Source organism: Lissotriton helveticus, chromosome 3_1 (genome assembly GCF_964261635.1).
Source record: "Lissotriton helveticus chromosome 3_1, aLisHel1.1, whole genome shotgun sequence".
NCBI lineage: Eukaryota > Metazoa > Chordata > Amphibia > Caudata > Salamandridae > Lissotriton > Lissotriton helveticus.
The window spans coordinates 1486582801-1486601973 of record NC_136061.1 but is presented as its reverse complement, the minus strand read 5'-3'; the positions used below and the strand labels follow the sequence as shown (position 1 = coordinate 1486601973).

At 43.4% G+C, this 19173-nt stretch overlaps 1 protein-coding gene across 2 annotated transcripts in view; it reads left to right on the top strand.

Moving 5' to 3' along the window:
* Positions 1 to 19173, top strand: part of LOC144823535 (uncharacterized) — a 337732-nt gene that overhangs the window by 228197 nt on the left and 90362 nt on the right. For both annotated transcript variants that reach the window (XM_078682134.1, XM_078682133.1), the window contains exon 7: positions 15807 to 15917. In XM_078682134.1, the coding sequence (XP_078538260.1) occupies positions 15807 to 15917 (111 nt within the window). The remainder of the gene's footprint in view (positions 1 to 15806; positions 15918 to 19173) is intronic.

Here is a 19173-nt window from a genome sequence, read left to right as displayed (position 1 = left end):
GCGTTGCAGAGAGGTGTAATGAGGCCACGCCCCTTTTTACACCTCTCTGCAACGCTGCCCCCTGGTGCATACTGGAGGTACCTGGTGGGCTAGTTGGCTCACAGGGTGACCTCAGGATTGAAAAGGAATTAATTTCCCAACCTAAAACGCGCCACAGAGCGTGTTTACACACATGTCGCCTCAGGCCCCGCCCCCTTCCTTCACTATTGAGCACAATATTCCTCTAAAATCAGCAGAACTGCGAATTCCGATTTACTCACCTGTTATCAGGAGGGACCTCAGTGCTGCATCTTTCAGCTCACTACTGATCCTGAAAAGTAATTCTAACCATACTTCCAGTAACTTGAATTTCCTTCCATAGGCTAACATTGACTGGTTTCACTTGGAAATTCTTCTAAGTGTGGAGTTTTGGAACTTTAAAAAATTCCTCTAATATCAGCCGAACTACGAATTCCGATTTACTCACCTGTTATCAGGAGAGACCTCAGTGCTGCATCTTTCAGCTCACTACTGATCCTGAAAAGTAATTCTAACCATACTTACAGTAACTTGAATTTCCTTCCATAGGCTAACATTGACTGGTTTCACTTGGAAATTCTTCTCAGTGTGGAGTTTTGGAACTTAAAAATTCCTTCAAAATCAGTCAAACTACGAATTCCGATTGGAGTTTTGGAACTTTAAAAAATTCCTCTAATATCAGCCGAACTACGAATTCCGATTTACTCACCTGTTATCAGGAGAGACCTCAGTGCTGCATCTTGCAGCTCACTACTGTCCCTGAAAAGTAATTTTAACCGTACTTACCAGTAACTTGAATTTCCTTCCATAGGATATCATTGCCTGCTATATAAAATATATATAAATTAAAAAATATAAAATAAAATAAATAAATATTACAATTTCAATATTTTTAAAAACATATTTTATTCAATTTATATTAAAAATATGTAATGTAATTTAAAAATAAAATATCTAAAAATAAATACTTTAAAACAATGTAGTAAATCAGTATAAAAAAATATAACAATTAATACATTTAAAAATTATCATTTACAAAACCTTTGAAATTCACTGAAAAAAACATAGGTTTCAGCCACATTATAGTTAGGAATTAGCATTTAAAAAACCTTAGAAATTCACTGAAAAAAACCATAGGTTTCAGCCACGTTGTAGTTAGGAATTAGCATTTAAAAAACCTTAGAAATTCACTGAAAAAACCATAGGTTTCACACATGTTATAGTTAGCTGGACATTTCACTCATACAAAACCATAGAAATTCCCCCGTTATAGTTAGTTCAGCTAACTATAACTCGCGCGCCCGCAATGCACTGCTGATGTAGTCACATATTACATTACTCGTGACATGGTCAGTGACATCACTCATGACATCATTGATGGCATCTCAAATTACATCACTGATGACATCATACTGAAGAGTGGAAGACCTCCTCTCAGCGTAATATAACCTTTGATACACACATTCAAAAATAGAAACTAATATTTTCAAAAAAATGGAGATACCAATACCAGTTACAACAATCTATTCAGTAATTCCACCATCTACATACACATCCACTCATTCACCAACAGTTCTATATAGTCACTCATACATGTACTCACTCAACATATGTATTCATACACCCATACATCCTGTTACACACCGACACTCATCCATAGAGTTACTCACACATACTCACACATGCAAATAAACTATCAAACATCCATTTATTTGCATACACAGCTATACACACACCACTACACTTACTTTTACAGAAACGTACACATACTTACTCTCTTAAACAATATCTTATAGAAACACATACTTATTTATACAGGAACTCTTCCAATCCCTCACTCTCACATATAATCACTTATATACATCAATACTCACATATACTAGATTAAAACATATGTAGTTACTCATAAAGATACTATTGAGACAGTCATTCACTCACTAACACACCCATACACACACTCATCCACCCATACAGTCCTGCACACATGCTGTCTTCAAAACACATACAAACAGTGAGTCACTCATTCATGCATTTATGCGCTAAGTAATACCCCCCGCCGAACCATACAGACACTCATACTGATACTCAAAAAACCAACTAATAACCCATATAGACACTCATGTAGCTACTCACCAACCCATGCAGCCACTTATACACAAAGTGAGACACTGTTACAGATATTTACATATTTAAACATGAATGAAAGTGAATGAAAGTAAACTTATAAACGCGCAACTTTGCCCGAAGGCATCAAGGCGCCCACCAAAGAAAATCAAAAAAAGAAAGAAAAGGCAAAACCAAGAGCTAAGGGTATGCCAAAGAGCCATGTTTTTAAAGCTTTTCTGAAAGATAGCATTGAGGGTAGGATCCTGATCTCTAAGGGGACGATATTCCACCATCTTGGAGCAAGATTGGAGAAGGCTCTGCCTCCCCATTTAGCTCTACGCACTCGAGGCACAGTAAGGAGCAATTTCGCCGAGGAACGAAGGTTCCTAGCAGGAGAATACGGGGAGAGGAGATTTTTTTATACCTCTCGCTAATACATGTATTCACTAAGATAAACTTAATAAGTCAGTTATACAGTCAATTTTACAAAAAGAACCATCCATTTAGACCGTTATTTACCAATTTATTCTTCCATCGACCTTTAGATATACATATAAAAAATATTTATTTTTCTGAAAGACACACATTCACTGGATGATGTAATCAGTGATGTCATCAGTGATGTCATTTGAGATGTCATCAGTGATGTAATGAGTGTGAGAAGTTAGCCTGGCATATGATGTCCACTAGTTCTAGTGGGCACCTTGCACCAGTCTAATCGACCCTTATTGATGATGGTTGTAAAGTCAACCTTATAGAAAGCTATCCTACTGGTAACATGAACCAGCAGTCTTCAGGCTAAGACTTCAGAAGGCAAGTTAAGCAAGTTGTTTTACCATATATAATCCCTTGAATACCAAATGAAAGGACACCACTCAACGTATATATCAAATATATATGTATTTAATCTAAACACAACCCCTCTGCACTCTTTATGAGGTCAGAGGTAAAAATACAATACAAGTCACACAGTTAATATACGAAAAGTTGCACATTATATGTTATGCCCTAGGGGCCTCACAAACCATATACTAAGAAAGTGGTATAAGTACCACTAAGGATCCTAAGGAAAGCCTGTCTGTGCCCGTCCATGCCTGGACCGCGCCCAGCGCCAGGACCCCTGGACACCACGAACGTCACGACGCCCGACACCGCTACGATGCCAGAACCCTCCATGCACTCAACACCGGACGATCACACACCTTCTTCCTGGCCGCCCCGAAGCGCACCCACGGAGCTTTCACCTGCCGGAACTGCAGCTTCACAAGCATCCGCCCCACCATGCTGCCGACCAAGAAAGAACCCAACCACCTCAGGTGCATCCTTCTCAGCACCCGCTCCGCCCGAAAACATGCCATTGAATTCTGGGACCTACTCGACTCAACCTCCCCAGACGTCGCCTTCCTGGCGGAGACCTGGCTGAACCCCGCCTCGGCACCCGACATAGCCGTCCCGGAAGGCTACAAGATCACCCGCAAGGACCGCACCAACAGAGCGGGAGGAGGAATCACCATCGTACACAGGAACACTCTCAGAGTCTCGACCAACATCGACGACACCCTCAGCACCGCGGAACACCTGCACTTCCAGATCCACACTGACCCCAACACCACCCTCAGAGGAACCCTCATCTACAGACCGCCCGGACCCCGACCACAGTTCAGCGACTCCATCGCCGACTTCGTCAGCACACACACCCTTGCCTCCACGGACTACATCCTCCTCGGGGACCTGAACTTCCACCTCGAGAACAATGACGACACCAACTCCAGCACCCTGATCGACAACCTAGCCAACGTCGGACTCAGACAACTCGTCACAACACCCACCCACTGCGCCGGTCACCAGCTTGACCCCATCTTCTCCGCAAGCCCCCACGTCTCCTTCAACCATACCACGAACTCCACTGGACCGACCACCGCTGCATCCACTTCACCTTCAAGAAACCCACCACGCACCAACGCACCCAACAGATGCCTCACCGCTGCTGGAGCAAAGTCACTGACGACCAGCTAACCACCACTCTTGCCCAGAGCCCACCCACCGACCATACCGACCCCGACCCCGCCGCCTACAACCTCAGACAGTGGATCAACAACTGCGCCAACACCCTCACCCCGATCAAGAAACCCTCCAACAATCATACCAACAAGAAAGCCAGCTGGTTCACTGAAGACCTCCGGGCCTCCAAGCAAACCTGCCGAAAGCTGGAGAAGATCTGGATCCGTGAAAGAACACCGGACAGCCACACCGCCCACAAGAATGCCACCCGCAGACACCATCACCTCATCAGATCCGCCAAAAGGGCCTCCTTCAAAGACCGCCTAGACACCAACGTGCACAACAGCAAAGAGCTCTTCAACATCGTGAAGGAACTCTCCAACCCCAGCACCAACACCAACGACGTCCCACCCTCGCAAGACCTGTGCGACTCGCTGGCCACCTTCTTCCACCGCAAGATCACAGACATCCACGACAGTTTCAACGCCATGACCGCCCCGACAACCACTGAGACCTCCACGACCACCATCCACACCAACCGCCTGCTCTACTGGACCAACATCAACGACGATGACACCATCAAGATCATGAACACCATCCACTCCGGATCTTCTTCAGATCCATGCCCACACCACAGCTTCAACAAAGCCAGCACATCCATCGCACCCCATCTCCGGAAAGTCATCAACACCTCCTTCGAGACAGCAACCTTCCCGGAGAGCAGGAAGCACGCCGAGATCAACGCCTTACTCAAGAAACTCAAGGCGGACCCCAAGGACCTCAAGAACTTCCGGCCCATCTCCCTGCTCCCGTTCCCGGCAAAGGTCATCGAGAAGACCGTCAACGAACAACTGACCCGCTACATCGAGGAGAACAATATCCTGGACCCTTCCCAGTCCGGGTTCCTCAGTAACCACAGCATCAAGACTTCCCTCATCGCCGCCACTGATGACATCAAGTCCCTGCTGGACAACGGAGAAATGGCAGCCCTCATCCTCCTGGACCTGTCAGCAGCCTTCGACACGGTCTGTCACCACACACTACGAACATGCCTCCACAATGCTGGGATCCAAGAGAAGGCCCTGGACTGGACCACCTCCTTCCTCTCCGGCAGAACACAGAGCGTCCGCCTTCCCACTTCCGCTCCGAAGCCACCGAGATCATCTGCGGCATACCCAGGGCTCATCCCTCAGCCCAACTCTGTTTATCATCTACATGGCCCCGCTCGCCCAAGTCGCCCGTCGGCACGACCTCAACATCCTCTCCTACGCCGATGACACCCAGCTGATACTCTCCCTCACCAAGGAACCCCACACCGCCAAAAACAACCTTCACGAAGGAATGAAGGCCGTTGCTGAATGGATGAGGAACAGCCGACTGAAGCTGAACTCGGACAAGACGGAGGTCCTCATCCTCGAATCCAACCCTTCGGCCTGGGACGACTCCTGGTGGCCAACCGCATTGGGAACCACTCCAACACCCACCGACCACGCACGCAACCTGGGGGTCATCCTCGTCTCCACCCTCTCCATGACTAAACAGGTCAACGCCGTCTCCTCCTGCTTCAACACCCTCCGCATGCTCCGTAGGATCTACAAGTGGATCCCCACTGAAACGAGTAGAACAGTCACCCAGGCCCTTGTCAGCAGCAGGTTGGACTATGGAAACGCCCTTTACGCAGGAGCCTCGGCCAAACTCCTGAGACGGCTCCAACGCATCCAGAATGCCTCTGCACGCCTGATCCTCGACATCCCTCGCCGCAGCCACATCACACCCCACCTGAGAGACCTGCACTGGCTCCCGGTCAACAAGAGGATAACCTTCAAGCTCCTCACCCACGCACACAAAGCACTCCACAACACTGGACCAACGTACCTCAACAGACGACTCAGCTTCTACACCCCCACCCGCCAGCTTCGCTCCGCCAACCTCGCTACAGTCCCCCGCTTCCAAAGAGCAACCTTAGGCGGCAGATCGTTCTCCCACCTCGCCGCCAAGACCTGGAACACCCTCCCCTTCCACCTACAACAGACCCAAGACCTGCTAACCTTCAGAAAACTCCTCAAGACCTGGCTTTTCGAGCAGTAGCAGCATCCCCACCCCAGCGCCTTCAGACGCTCACGGGTGAGTAGTGCGCTTTACAAATGATATGATTGATTGATTGATTGATTGATAAAGAAATCACTTTTTGTTGAAACTAAAAGGAAAGCTACTAATAATCAAGGTTAGTTTGATACCGAATGTACAAAGGCATATTCCAATCTTAAAAATTGTACACATGCCGCAGTAAAAAATATCGGCCATATTAGGGAGGCAAGACGAAATTATAAAACTGCACTTAAATCTAGAAAGACTATTTTAAAACAGGAAACATGGCGTGCTTTACATGATGCTGCTAAAAGTCGCTTCGCTTCAAAATGCTTTATTCGGTTTGTACAAGTACAACCATATAGCAACATACATAAATACAATTTCAGATTCACATTTATGTAGGTTTAAAAATGATGAAACGATAAATTATATCAATATCTATACACCAAACCCATTTTCGTTATATTGTTATACAACATATCTCATTTGAGTACAAGAAAAGGCTATATAGTCACTATAAACATTGTAACAGCAACTATTGTAAAGGAGAAAAGGAGAAAAGTTTGTGCAAAAATGCTAATGTAAAGTGCAAAATACCAATCCTATCGTATACATATGGTACTTTCGGCAGGTGCAAATATGCAATATAAAGTGCATAGCAAATAAATACATATGTAAACAGTTTAGCTCAGGCGGTAAATTACACATAAAGTAGTACACATTGATATTATAAAAAATCATATTATAATTGATTTCCTTGATGACATACATTTTAAAATGTAGGTGGCCACATAATAACACACGTCTGGAGAAGCTAGATTAAACATCAGTTGCATCGCGGCTCTTGTATTTCACATATTATAATTAAGAAACAGTTGCTTCAAGTAAAACTTTCTAAAACCAGTATAAAAATTGCAGAATAGTAAAAAGTGGCAAGTGCTCTGTTTGGATTTTCCATCACATGGACACGGACATGTCCCAGGTTTTTTTGCAATAGGAAAAGCCACTAAGTGGTGAACTATTCCAAGCCTCAGACGCGCAAGAACAAAGCGGTGGGAATTAATACTAACAAATATAAGATAAGAGGATAGACCTGTACTAAGATTATATTCCATATATAAGTTAAACGTACTTTGCATTGCATACTTATTCATTCTAGTCCCTTTTACATGGACGAGGTAAGTGGATTTAAGGTCACGCTTTGTTAAAATTGACTCTGTTAAAGTATCTTTAAAAATGTCCTGGGAAAAGAGGGTCTTGTACCAAAATTGTATATGTTTGAGCCAGGGAATATTGGAGTGACGATCAAGTTTAATACAATCCACAATTACTTCCTTTGTGAACCTTGTTTCATCCTTGGCCCATATAGATCGCCATAGGGACAGGGGACGCAATGCAATCAAATCTGTAACGTAGTTTAGGCCAAGCTCTCTGTGTGTAATCTCGCTAGAGGCCGCAGCAGGGAGGCATAATAATCGTTTTAAGTACTTGTTCTCCTCTCTCTGGATGGACAGTGCAATTTGGGGGTTATGGCCCCATATCCCTGCTCCATACAAGGCAGAGGCCATACACCTTGAATTGTAGATGGAAATCATCTCACAAATTCTGCGACCCCCGAGTTTTGATGCAAATCTGAAAATGCAATTTACATTTCTGATCATTTTCAGATCCACACACGATTGTTCATTGGCCCATCACCCATCTCCTGAAAAGGTGATGCCTAAATAACAAAAATTCCGAACGGCCTCAAGTTTTTCCCCATCTAGAAAGAATGCCTTATTTTTCCTCATTTTCTTTCCACAGGTCATAGTCATCGTCTTACCTTTGTTAATTTTAAGCTTTCTACCCTGAGTAAAAATATAGAACCTATCAATTAACTTTTGCAGTCCTTTCGCGGTCCTGGAAATCAGGACCGCGTCATCCGCGTATAAAAGGACGGGTATTTGCTTTCCATTAATTATCGGGGCATCGGCATTAGATTCACGTAAAAATTGATCAACATGATTAATAAAAAGGGAGAATAAAAGTGGGGCTAGCACACACCCTTGTCGGATTCCTCTTCCAATTTTAAAAAAGGGGGTACATTCGCCATCTGTACCAAATCTAACCTTACTTGAAAGATTACTATACATTCTGGCCAGAAGGTGAATGATTTCTACAGGTGCACCCATGGCAAGAAGTATTGGCCAGAGCAGCGCGTGTTCCACCAGATCGAATGCGGAACTTAAATCGGCAAAGCACATAAACAGATTCCCTTCCTTAGCTTTCGTGTACTTGCCGATAATAAGTTCCAAGTTCACGCACTGTTCCATAGTTCCTAGGCCCCTTCGAAACCCATACTGGATAGGTGAGAGGATATTGTTGTCTTCTACCCAGGTTTCTAATCTCACCAGGAGAACGCGACTCAGAATCTTTAACGACGAGTCCAAAAGTGAAATTGGGCGATAATTTCGTGCTTCTGCCCTGGAACCCTTTTTAAATAGTGGCACTATGATTGATTGTCCCCATGAGGTCGGTAATTTATCTTCAATTGCAGCATTAAAATAACGGGTCAGAATGGGGGCCCATAGGGTGATCTCAGATTTATAGAAATCCACGGGAACCCCATCGGGCCCAGGGGCTTTTCCCCCCTTGCTGTTCTCAATCGCCTCAATCACCTCACTCAGTGTCACAGTAAACAATATTTTCTCCCATTTAAAACAAATAGCAATATCAGTAGTTATAGTTAAAACGTCAGGGTTAAAATCAGAGGTAAAATCAAAAGTAAAATCAGAGTTAAAAATCCCAGTAAAATGTGCTATCCAGGCCCGGCAACTGACGTGCGAAGTTAGTTCTGGAATGTTATCGTTCTTCAGAAACGGGCTATTAACAGTCTCCCAAAAAAGTTTGTGATCTTTTGTATCTGCAGCCAAGTCTAGTTTTGCCCATGCCTTGTCCTGCAATTCCTTCTTCCTAGTTGAAAGTGCAGTTTTATAGTTGAGCCGCTCTTCCCTGATTTTACTAGCATCTCTTGGTATGGCATCTAATGATTTTTTTAGCTTTTTTAGTGACTGGGCACAATGTTCATCAAACCACACAGCCTTGACCTTCCTTGGTTTCCTATTACTGTGTAACAAAGATTTCTCAATCATTTTTGTAATGTTTAGAAAATTGGATAACAGGGTTCGCGGGCATGTATTAGAAGACAGACAGTACTCAACCTCACTGCTACATTTCCGGATTACATTGGCTACAAAATGAGTTGGGTCAACTTTTATCCATTTCACCCTCATCCCATTTGGTCTTTCAGCCGCGATGTCATGGATTGGTTGACTATAGACATTCCTTTTGGGCCCCCATCCCAATAGATCCACAGTTACGCTATTATGATCACTTACTGATTGTTCGATTACCCACACATTAGAGTAAACTACGCAACAAGATATCATAATGTGGTCAATAAATGATTGACTGTTTCTTCCATGGAATGTTGGGCACCTAGCATTATTTTTGTTCTTGTTACATTCTAAGAGATCCAGGTCATATTTGGCTAAGAGGTTGTTTAATGTGCTGCCATAGTTGTTATGTGGGAAATGGTTATGTACACTAGTATCCCTTCCTGAGTACTCCTCCCTGTGGCCACAGGCCCCCTTAAGAGCATAATTGCATGTTTTAATATTAAAGTCTCCTACCCATAGGATTGCGGCTGATTTGGGTGTTCTTGATAAAGTCACATCAATGGCCCGCTCTATGTCAAAAATAATCGTTCCCCGTTTGGACCCCACAATGTTATTGTAGAAATTTACAACTATTAAATCTCTACATCTACTATGGGCCATGCGCAAAACGGAAGCATGCTCCTCAACTACTACATGATGGCTAACACTAAACTCCGTCAATGCGGTAGATACCATGGTCACTAATCCTCCCTTGGCTCTGCCAGCCTGGGATGCCACCGCCTTCACATTAAAAGAGGTGTATCCTTCGACATGTATTTCATCCGTGTGCCAGGTTTCTTGCAGACAGATTATGTCGAAGCCCTGTTTAATAAAATCATCCCAGATGGGAGTAGTTACCTTAGAAGCTATCCCTGCTATGTTCCAGGTAATGGCCCCTAGGTTCTCTTCTAAAGTTACATGTGATGGGTCAGTGATAGTTGTGGTTAAAGGTGTTAAAGGTGTTAACGGGATTTCCAGTTGGTTATCACCAGTGCATATAATTACATCTGTCGGGGTTGAGTCATTTAAGTTTGCTAAGGCAGTGACCATCGACCCGGGGGCCTCAATGTCAGGTGGCTTAGCAACATGAGTACCCCCTAGTCAATCATTCTCATCAAGAGAGTTAAATATCTGGAACCTGTTAGCTGTTGGAACTGCATATTGGTCATAGACGCCAATTCCTGGCCCAGATACGTTTGGGTTGTTAAAATAATTAGGGTTTGGTGTTCTGATTAAGTTCGGTAATTGCTGTGGTACATGATGGGTGCCATAATCGTAAGTGATCCTTGGGTGCTCAACTAGTTGTACTGGTGCCTGCTGTATAGGCAGGTGAGACATTTGTGTTGCTCTGGGATGTTTAAAGTTCTGCACAGGAATTTTAAATCCCACCTGGTTCCTATAAAAGTAATCTAGGGGGACCAAGGTGGTATTATAATCATTATCTGATGGGATCGGTGCATTCAAGATAGAGTCCCTTGCCCATTCAGTGGTCTTATAATTTATGATTACACAATCCCCACTTATTTCCTTTTTACTAGGTCCCACCCACCCTCCCCTTTGGGTTGAGAGGATTTGACTTGCCCCTCTTAGGGGGAATCCGCAGTTGTGAGCAAGCCAGTACAAAACTTTGTTTTTTAATGTGTCGGCATTTTCAAATTGAAAGGGTTTAAGTTTCGGGACATTGGCAAGAATTGCCACAAATGGTCTGCTTTCTGGCGGGAGATTGATCACAGCGGGTATAGTATTGTTATAGTACCTGCTTGCTGTAGGGTTCCCGTTTGCTGACACATAGCCCATTGCCTCACTTCCTCTTGCCCCATTAGGCCCTCTTTTAGCATTATCAGAACTATTGGTTTTAGGGTGGCCGAACTTGCCAGTGACTGCCACGGAGGCCACATTTCTAGTGGGTATACCTGGTATTTTTATTGTATTGCTAGTGGTCGAATTGTCCTCGTTCCTCGGGGGTGCGTGCAAAGAACTTGGTATAACTTGTGTACCCAGATGTTCGAGGATTTCTAACTTGGCGAGGCCCAATTTCTCCAAGTTTTCCACTTTTTTACAGATCAACTCCAATTTGTCAGTTAGGGGGGCAATAAGGAGATTCATGGCATCCCTAAAGTGACACATTAAGGACTCCCCATTAAGAGCAGTTGGGTTAAAGTTATCCCTTAGTCCTACATTTAATCTTGACTGTGGTGGTGACGGCTCACCACCGTTCCACTGGTCTAATAATGGTGATGTTACCTTCTTTTTCCTGCCCCTTAGTTTCACATACACACTACTTGGGGCCAATAATTTCCTATTGCGAGTGCGTCTAGATCTACAGTGGACAGAGCCATGGTCGGTCGTGCTGTCTACGTGACTGTTGTTAGGTTGGTCGGCTAAAGGGGTGGAATCTTCAATGTCACAGGGAATCAATACCGCACTGGCATTGAGCGCATTACTCAGCCCCAATGCCCCAACCGGAGTATCGTTGGGTATCAAGTTAGGAGTTAGAGACAGTCGACTTTCCCTATCTTTAAACACCGCAGGGTCTGTGAGATGGCCTTCCACTTGAATTAACTCAGCCCCAGGGAGACCTGTATAAGATTGCATTAATATGGAATCATTTGAGAGTGATGTTACATTTATGTTATTTGTGTTATCTACAGTGAGATCTGCAGTTTGTGATGACTGTAAGATTACGCAATCACTGGGTGGTAAAGATAAACGTCTCTCAGTATTTTGAATGGCGTTAGCTACTACCACAATTGTCTGTTGTAACATGCGGTCAATTGCAGTTAGAGATGGTAGTGGAGTTTTTACTATAGCAGTGTTCCTTGTAACCGAGCGTGTGTGAATTGGCGTTTTTTTAACCATAGTCTTATCCTTACGTTTAGGCTCCATACCCGCTGTTGACGGGGAGTTGTTTTCGGTCGGTTACAAGAGTGAATATTAGGACGTAGTAAAATCGACCAGGATTTGTGGCCCAGCCCAGGCTCCTTGGGCCTCTGAGGGCCACAGAGGGCCTGCCCTTTGCCCGGGCTTAGCCCCGGGCACGGCCCCGCGCGCGGTCCCGCGACGCGGTAAGGCCAGCCCCTTTAACGGTGCCTCCGGCCGCTAAGCCTCAACGCGACTTCCGGGCCAGTCGCGGAGGCTTCTGGGGGCTGTAGTCTGTACTCCCTCGCTCTGCGGCAGACCCGGTGTTCGAGGGCTGCGGCGGGGGGAGGAGACAGCTGGTACAGTTGTAAGCAGGCGGCAACTCCGGTCGGCAAAGGTGAAGACACTCAAGTCCCCAAGCAAGGCTTAATCAGGTCGGGACCCCAGGCGGCGTGCAGGTAGGCTCATGCGCAGTACACAACGGGCTTTGGCACAGTGACACCCGCTCCGCCACAAGGCCAGCCCCTTTAACGGTGCCTCCGGCCGCTAAGCCTCAACGCGACTTCCGGGCCAGTCGCGGAGGCTTCTGGGGGCTGTAGTCTCTACTCCCTCGCTCTGCGGCAGACCCGGTGTTCGAGGGCTGCGGCGGGGGGAGGAGACAGCTGGTACAGTTGTAAGCAGGCGGCAACTCCGGTCGGCAAAGGTGAAGACACTCAAGTCCCCAAGCAAGGCTTAATCAGGTCGGGACCCCAGGCGGCGTGCAGGTAGGCTCACGCGCAGTACACAACGGGCTTTGGCACAGTGACACCCAAAAAGTCGTGATTTCTCTTCCTTCTGGAAAGCAGTGAATGCCCCTTTTTTGGCTAATAAGGAGATGACCGTCATGGAGACGGCCATCTCAGAACCAGAATGGATAAAACATTATTCAAACTTGTATAATAATCCGACTTAAGATGTGGATGGCAGTATATTGAACACGGAGGCTACAGTACAAGAACTAAGAATTGATTTTACACTCAATGAGATTACTGCAGCAATTAATACAAACTTGGGTGGCAAGGCCCCAGAGCCAGATGGCATTCCTGTGGACCTTTTTAAATCTAACTTAGTACTATGGGGTCCGCTTTTAACTCAGGTTTTTAATGCATGTAATGAGAGTGGCTTTTTACCAACTTGGTACGAATCCACGATCGTGCCAATTTTGAAAAAGGGAGATAGGACGAATCAGGCTTGCTATCGCCCGATTTCATTGCTAGATTCTACAGCTAAGATTATTGGCCGGGTTTTATTAGACAGAATGCAGGCCTGGGCAGAAGAAAAAGATGTTATTAGCGATTTACAATATGGGTTTCACAAGGGTCTGGGTACAGTTGAGCAGGGTTTAAACCTGCATATTTTATTGGACAAGTATACAAAGGCAAAAAAGGGCAGACTATATATGACCTTTGTCGGCTTAACCGCAGCTTTCGACTGCGTCATCCACGATAAGCTGTGGTCGATTTTAGAAGGTTTAGGAGTGGACCTCTTAATAATTGCATTTTTAAGGGAGCTTTATTCTGGGGGTAAGGCTAAGGTCAGATGTGGGCGAGGTGGAGAATGCACGAGTCACTTTAGAATTGGGAGAGGGTGGTGAAGCAAGGCTGCGTCCTTGCCCCATTCCTCTTCACATTATATGTAAATAATTTAGAATCTACTTTAGTTAAAGAGTGCAGGGATTTACCGAAGGCAGCAAAGCGACCTATCCCTGCTCTCTTATATGCAGGTGATGCTGTTTTAATGGCCCTTCCCCTGCTCGGACTCCAAAGGGTTGTTAACTCTTTCTCTAGCTTCATGTCAAATTTGGGACTTACAATAAATTGTTCCAAAACATTTTCAATGAATTGCGGGGTTGGGACGCACAAGAGGGTTAAAACTCTATATATAGATGGAAGACCAATAGAGTGCACTAAAAGATTTTCATACTTAGGGATACTATTTGACAGGACTGTGCTATGGTCTGAGGCGGTCAAAACTAGACGCCTGCTGTTTGTCAAGGCGTTAATGGCCCTATCAAATTTTAGTCGTAAATTAGGAAAGCCCCCCCCCCCCCCCCCCAGCAGAACTTCTATATATTTACAAGGCCAAATGTGTGTCCATAGCTACTTATGGAGCTGGCATATGGGGCTATGCAGACATAAATTCACTGCAGATCGCGGAAAATACTTTCCTTAAGTTCCTTCTGGCCTTACCACAAAGCACCTCAAATTATATTTGCCACCTGGAACTAAGCATCCCATATTTGGAAGACACTATTAAGACCCAGCCTGTCCTTCTTTGGCACAGAATTTGATTGTCAGATGAAACTGGTTTTAATCGCTATACATTGGCAGATGCCTTGAAGGCTCATGGTGTCAAATATATTAGAAGGTTGGAGTATGTGAAAATGTTCCTTACAAAAGGAGGACACCCAGAATATTTCACAGAGCCGTCTTCGATGTGCAGTGTATCTAGGAAAGAACTTAAAGACAGCTGTATGGGTCTTCTGGGCGAAACTAGAGCAACCAATGAAATGAGAAAGCCGACGGCACAAGCCCACCACTTAACTCTGCTGACTCCAACAATCCAGCCGTACATATTTTAACAGATCAAGACATAGATCGTTTTTTGTTGACTCGTTTCAGATTGAACATTTTATTTAGATCCCTAAGTTTTCCTGTAGTCAACGACTGGTCTAGAGATTTGTGTAAGTGTCCGTGCGATGACATATCACCACAATCAACTATTCATATCATGTTTTTCTGTAAGTATTACGTTGGATTAAGAAAGAGATGGATTGTACCTGTTTTAAAGCGTTTTGGTCTTAAATGCTGTCGACCAGCATTTTTAGCATTGCAGGTTTAGAAAATGAATTTGTAATTGCATCTGTTATTGTGTTTCCTAAAAATGTTTTTGTTTTTAGTTGTCAGAAATCCATGATTATGTGATATGTAAATATGTACCTTGCTGGTTAAGACATTATATATAACCTGTATTTTATTGTGCTTTTATGGTTATTGTTTACTATAACCAAATAAATAAATACATGCTCAATTAATGAACATCAATAAATATGTACAAGTATTTGATTAAAGCTACCACAATTCTTAGTAGGTAAATCATCTATATGGTTTTTAATCTGTTGATAGAGCATATTGCACAGATACTGCAAACTAAAGTGTCACTCGGTGGGGAAAAGACCACCGTCCAGATCAGTAGGGCATTGCTTCAAGTCAATAGCATGGAAGCGGTAAAGAAGCTCCTGTCAATGAAAGAGCTTCATGAAGGAGAGAATTGTGAAAATTGAAGCAAATGAGCCATCCTTGTTGAATGCTGCAAAACACGTCAAACTAAAACTTTACAGTAAAACCTTTCAATTGTCATAGCATTTCAATCCTAATTACAGCATTTGTAGCACATAAACTATATCTGTGTTTCAGAACTGTTTTGCTGGTATGACATTGGGTTCCAGTTTTTTGGGTTGATATCTGTACTCGTTGAAATATATTTTCGTTACAGGGCATGAAGTTATCACACAAGTTGCTTCAATTGGTATTAATGAAGAGGGAGAGACGTATCCCATTAATATTCAAGAAATTCAAAGACGAGAACATTCTAATAGTCCAGCAGGTGCGTAAAAAGCCCAAACTCTATTGGAATCAAATTATGCTGTACCTAGCATATCATCTATGCGAGTGTTTGTGCTTTTGTGTGCCTTTGTTTTCCATTAAAACTGTGGGGTGGATTTCTATGATCCTTAGACTGTTGTTCTGACCAGAGTATGTATTGGTAATGCATTGTTAGGGAGTGTTCTTCAACGGCATGAGTTTTCAAGGGTGCGGGATGACAAGGCGAGCCAATGAAGTTCCATTACCGTGGAGGTTTTTGACACTTTATCACTCGATTACAGAAGTAGGAGCAGAAGTAAACGAGCTCTCATGGAGCCACAGTCAGCGTTCCCTTTTGAAAGGAAGGAAGGAAGGAGGGTCCTGTGGACTCCTTAAGCAGCCCCCAGCAGTAGGGTGCAGTCACTCAGTGCCCCCACCTGTAGAAGGATCTCCTTTCAAATGAGGCCAGGTGTTTTCCTCTACAGTGAAAGGCAGACTGGCAGATTCAAACAGCTGGTCTGTCTTTCACTAATACATTGCCCTTATGCTGGCACAAGTTCACAGCTGAGCTTGGGTTAGGGCATTTACTGTAATAAGGTGCACCGACTCAGTCTGCAGTAGGCTCACCCAATTAAAAGTGTGCCTTACCGTTAACAGACGCAGGCCACTTTCTAGCTATGCTTTGAGGGCAGATCACTTTGGAAAGATAGCTGAAGAAATCTTGCAGTCTTCTAGTTCAGACAAAATTAGGCCTGGTGAATTAAATAGACACACTTAATTTAGTCTGTGAATACGAGACACAATAAATCTCTGCCAGTTTACTAACGTGTGAAAAGGCTGTAGTATTACATTATTTTCTTAAGCATTGATGTTGATCCAGCGGCCTATAGAAAATATATCATAAATAACGCTACCCAACTTCATAACCTATAAACAAAATTCTATACTAAATATGGACCCATTTATAAACCTGACATATTTTGGGCCTACTGAATCAGGTGGTCAGATTAAATCTATATACACATTATCTACAAGCTCACGAAAATTCTTCCAGCAAAACAAGAAGACAGAGGCCGGAGGGGATTTCTGAGAGAACAGCTACTTTATTAAGGAGGATGCCCGCAGCGGCGAATGCATTTCGGTCAAAGGACCTTCCTCAGCGCCCAAAACTGTGTCCTTCCCCAGTAAATCACCTCCTGCGTGGAATACTTGACTGCACTCATGCTCCTCCCCCTTAAGCTGTGGGCTCACCTGTGCAGCTCCAATTACAGTCCTAGGAACTGCATTACCCAGAATGCATAGTCTTAGCAGTAACCTGGTCGGTGGCGTGGGGGTGAAACTTCAAGACAATAGGTCCGTGCCTGTCACAGGTAGGTTGGTAGGGACTGTTCACACCGCTCCCCAAACTGTAGTCATTCCTCTTTGTCCCCTCACTCCTGCCATAGCCATTTCCCTGATGTAGATTCTTCGAGTCAGCTGCCAAATGCGAGGCGAATTAGCTTATCTACAAGCTATATACATTTTATACATCTGCGGAAAGAATATTGTCATTATAATAAAACTTGACCATTTAAACGACCACCATTGGCGACGTGATCTAGCTAATAGTAACCTACACTCCTGAATAACCAAGACCAGCTTGTTTGTCAAAAGTAAGATTTTATTTACTAAATTATGGTATATAAGTTGATAGTTTTATAAATGAATTTTATTTGCCATAAAGCAAGCATGATTGTAAAGAAATATGAGAAAATACAATTTAAGCAAGTAAATCAAATTTAAAGTGAATATATAAAGTTTAGCATTTCTAAAACCTAATTCCCTAACTGAGCTAAATAGATAGAATTAAAAGTAAAGTTCTTTGAGGATTCTTACGTGCTCCACGCAAAGTCCGTCAGCACTTCACCCTCATCGGAAAGTCAGAAAGCAGCAGCCAGCCCATCCCTAGGGGCATGACTTTTTATACCTTTCTATGCTAACTAAACTACGCAAAGGAAAGTTTTCAGAAATCTTCGACGTCCCATTGGCTGAGAGTGACAAGTGACATGTCACCCACTTTTCAAAACTTCCATAAAGTCATATTTCTTAGAGACCATTGTCCCTTCCGAGTGCAACCAGGAGCTTCCTGAGTTTGCAACAAATGTATTAAGTCATTCTCGCAGCGTCCATTGACTTTCAATTGACTTCCGCGGATGCCAAGTTAAGGACTGACAAAATGTTCTTTTTCGACCTTGGCCATGTCCGACAGAATGATGACAGCACATTAGTTTTTGCTTTGTGAACGCAGCTTTTGACGAATAATTTATTTCAGAATGGGCGTCTCGTGACTTTTGCAGAATTACAAGTCAGCTCTTTTCTGCGACTCAAGTGACTAGGCCCAAAAGCAGGCAACTTATGATTTCTAGTATAAAACAAACACAAGAAAAGTATTAATGTAAGAAATAATGTAGATTCTGTATCTACCCCAGGATTTACTAATTAATTAACCCACCCGATTAATCAAAATGTTACCTAGCCATTGCAAACAAATAAAGCAGCGTTTATATCTACCAGTCTCCGTTACTCCATGAGACTCATATGCACCTAGAATAGTAGAAATGACATCACACAGACAAGGAAAAGCAAAACAAGCACATGCTTCTTTTAAGTTTGCAGCAGTTAGTAATGACAAAAACGAAAACAATAAATCATTTTATTATTTTGCACGAACAAAAAGATGCAACAATTATGCACGTTTATGAGCACACATGTTAGTCCCCCCATGTGTAAAGTTTAATCTAAGTTGTATTAGCACGACATATCACAAATCATTAATATTATTATTCATGTTATGGAAATGTGACTTAACGAGATTAAACAAAATTTTGTTTTCTATCTCGCTCCATCAACTCCCTCATCTGGTGATTAACAAATCACCACACCAGCACTCAAAATTTTGATAATTTAAATTTCTAAGAAATCGATTCAAATTCATTTGTATCAGTAAACCTAAAAGTCTGTTTCTGCATAATCTTTGGAATTAACATAACGCTCTCCATGTAACTCCTGTAATTCAATCTCCCTTTCTTCTTCTTTTCTGAGTTTATAAATTCTTTTCTTTTCTTTCAACTGTTTCTTTCTTTTATGTAACAAACAACCTATTTTGGTCAAAATAAAAATGAATACTATTATAATCAAAGGTGCCAGAATCTTGCCAAGAATTGAACTTCCGATATTATGAAACCAGTTTTTAATTGCTTGAAACCTTTTTGAAAGTTTCCCTGTAAAATCATCTTCTT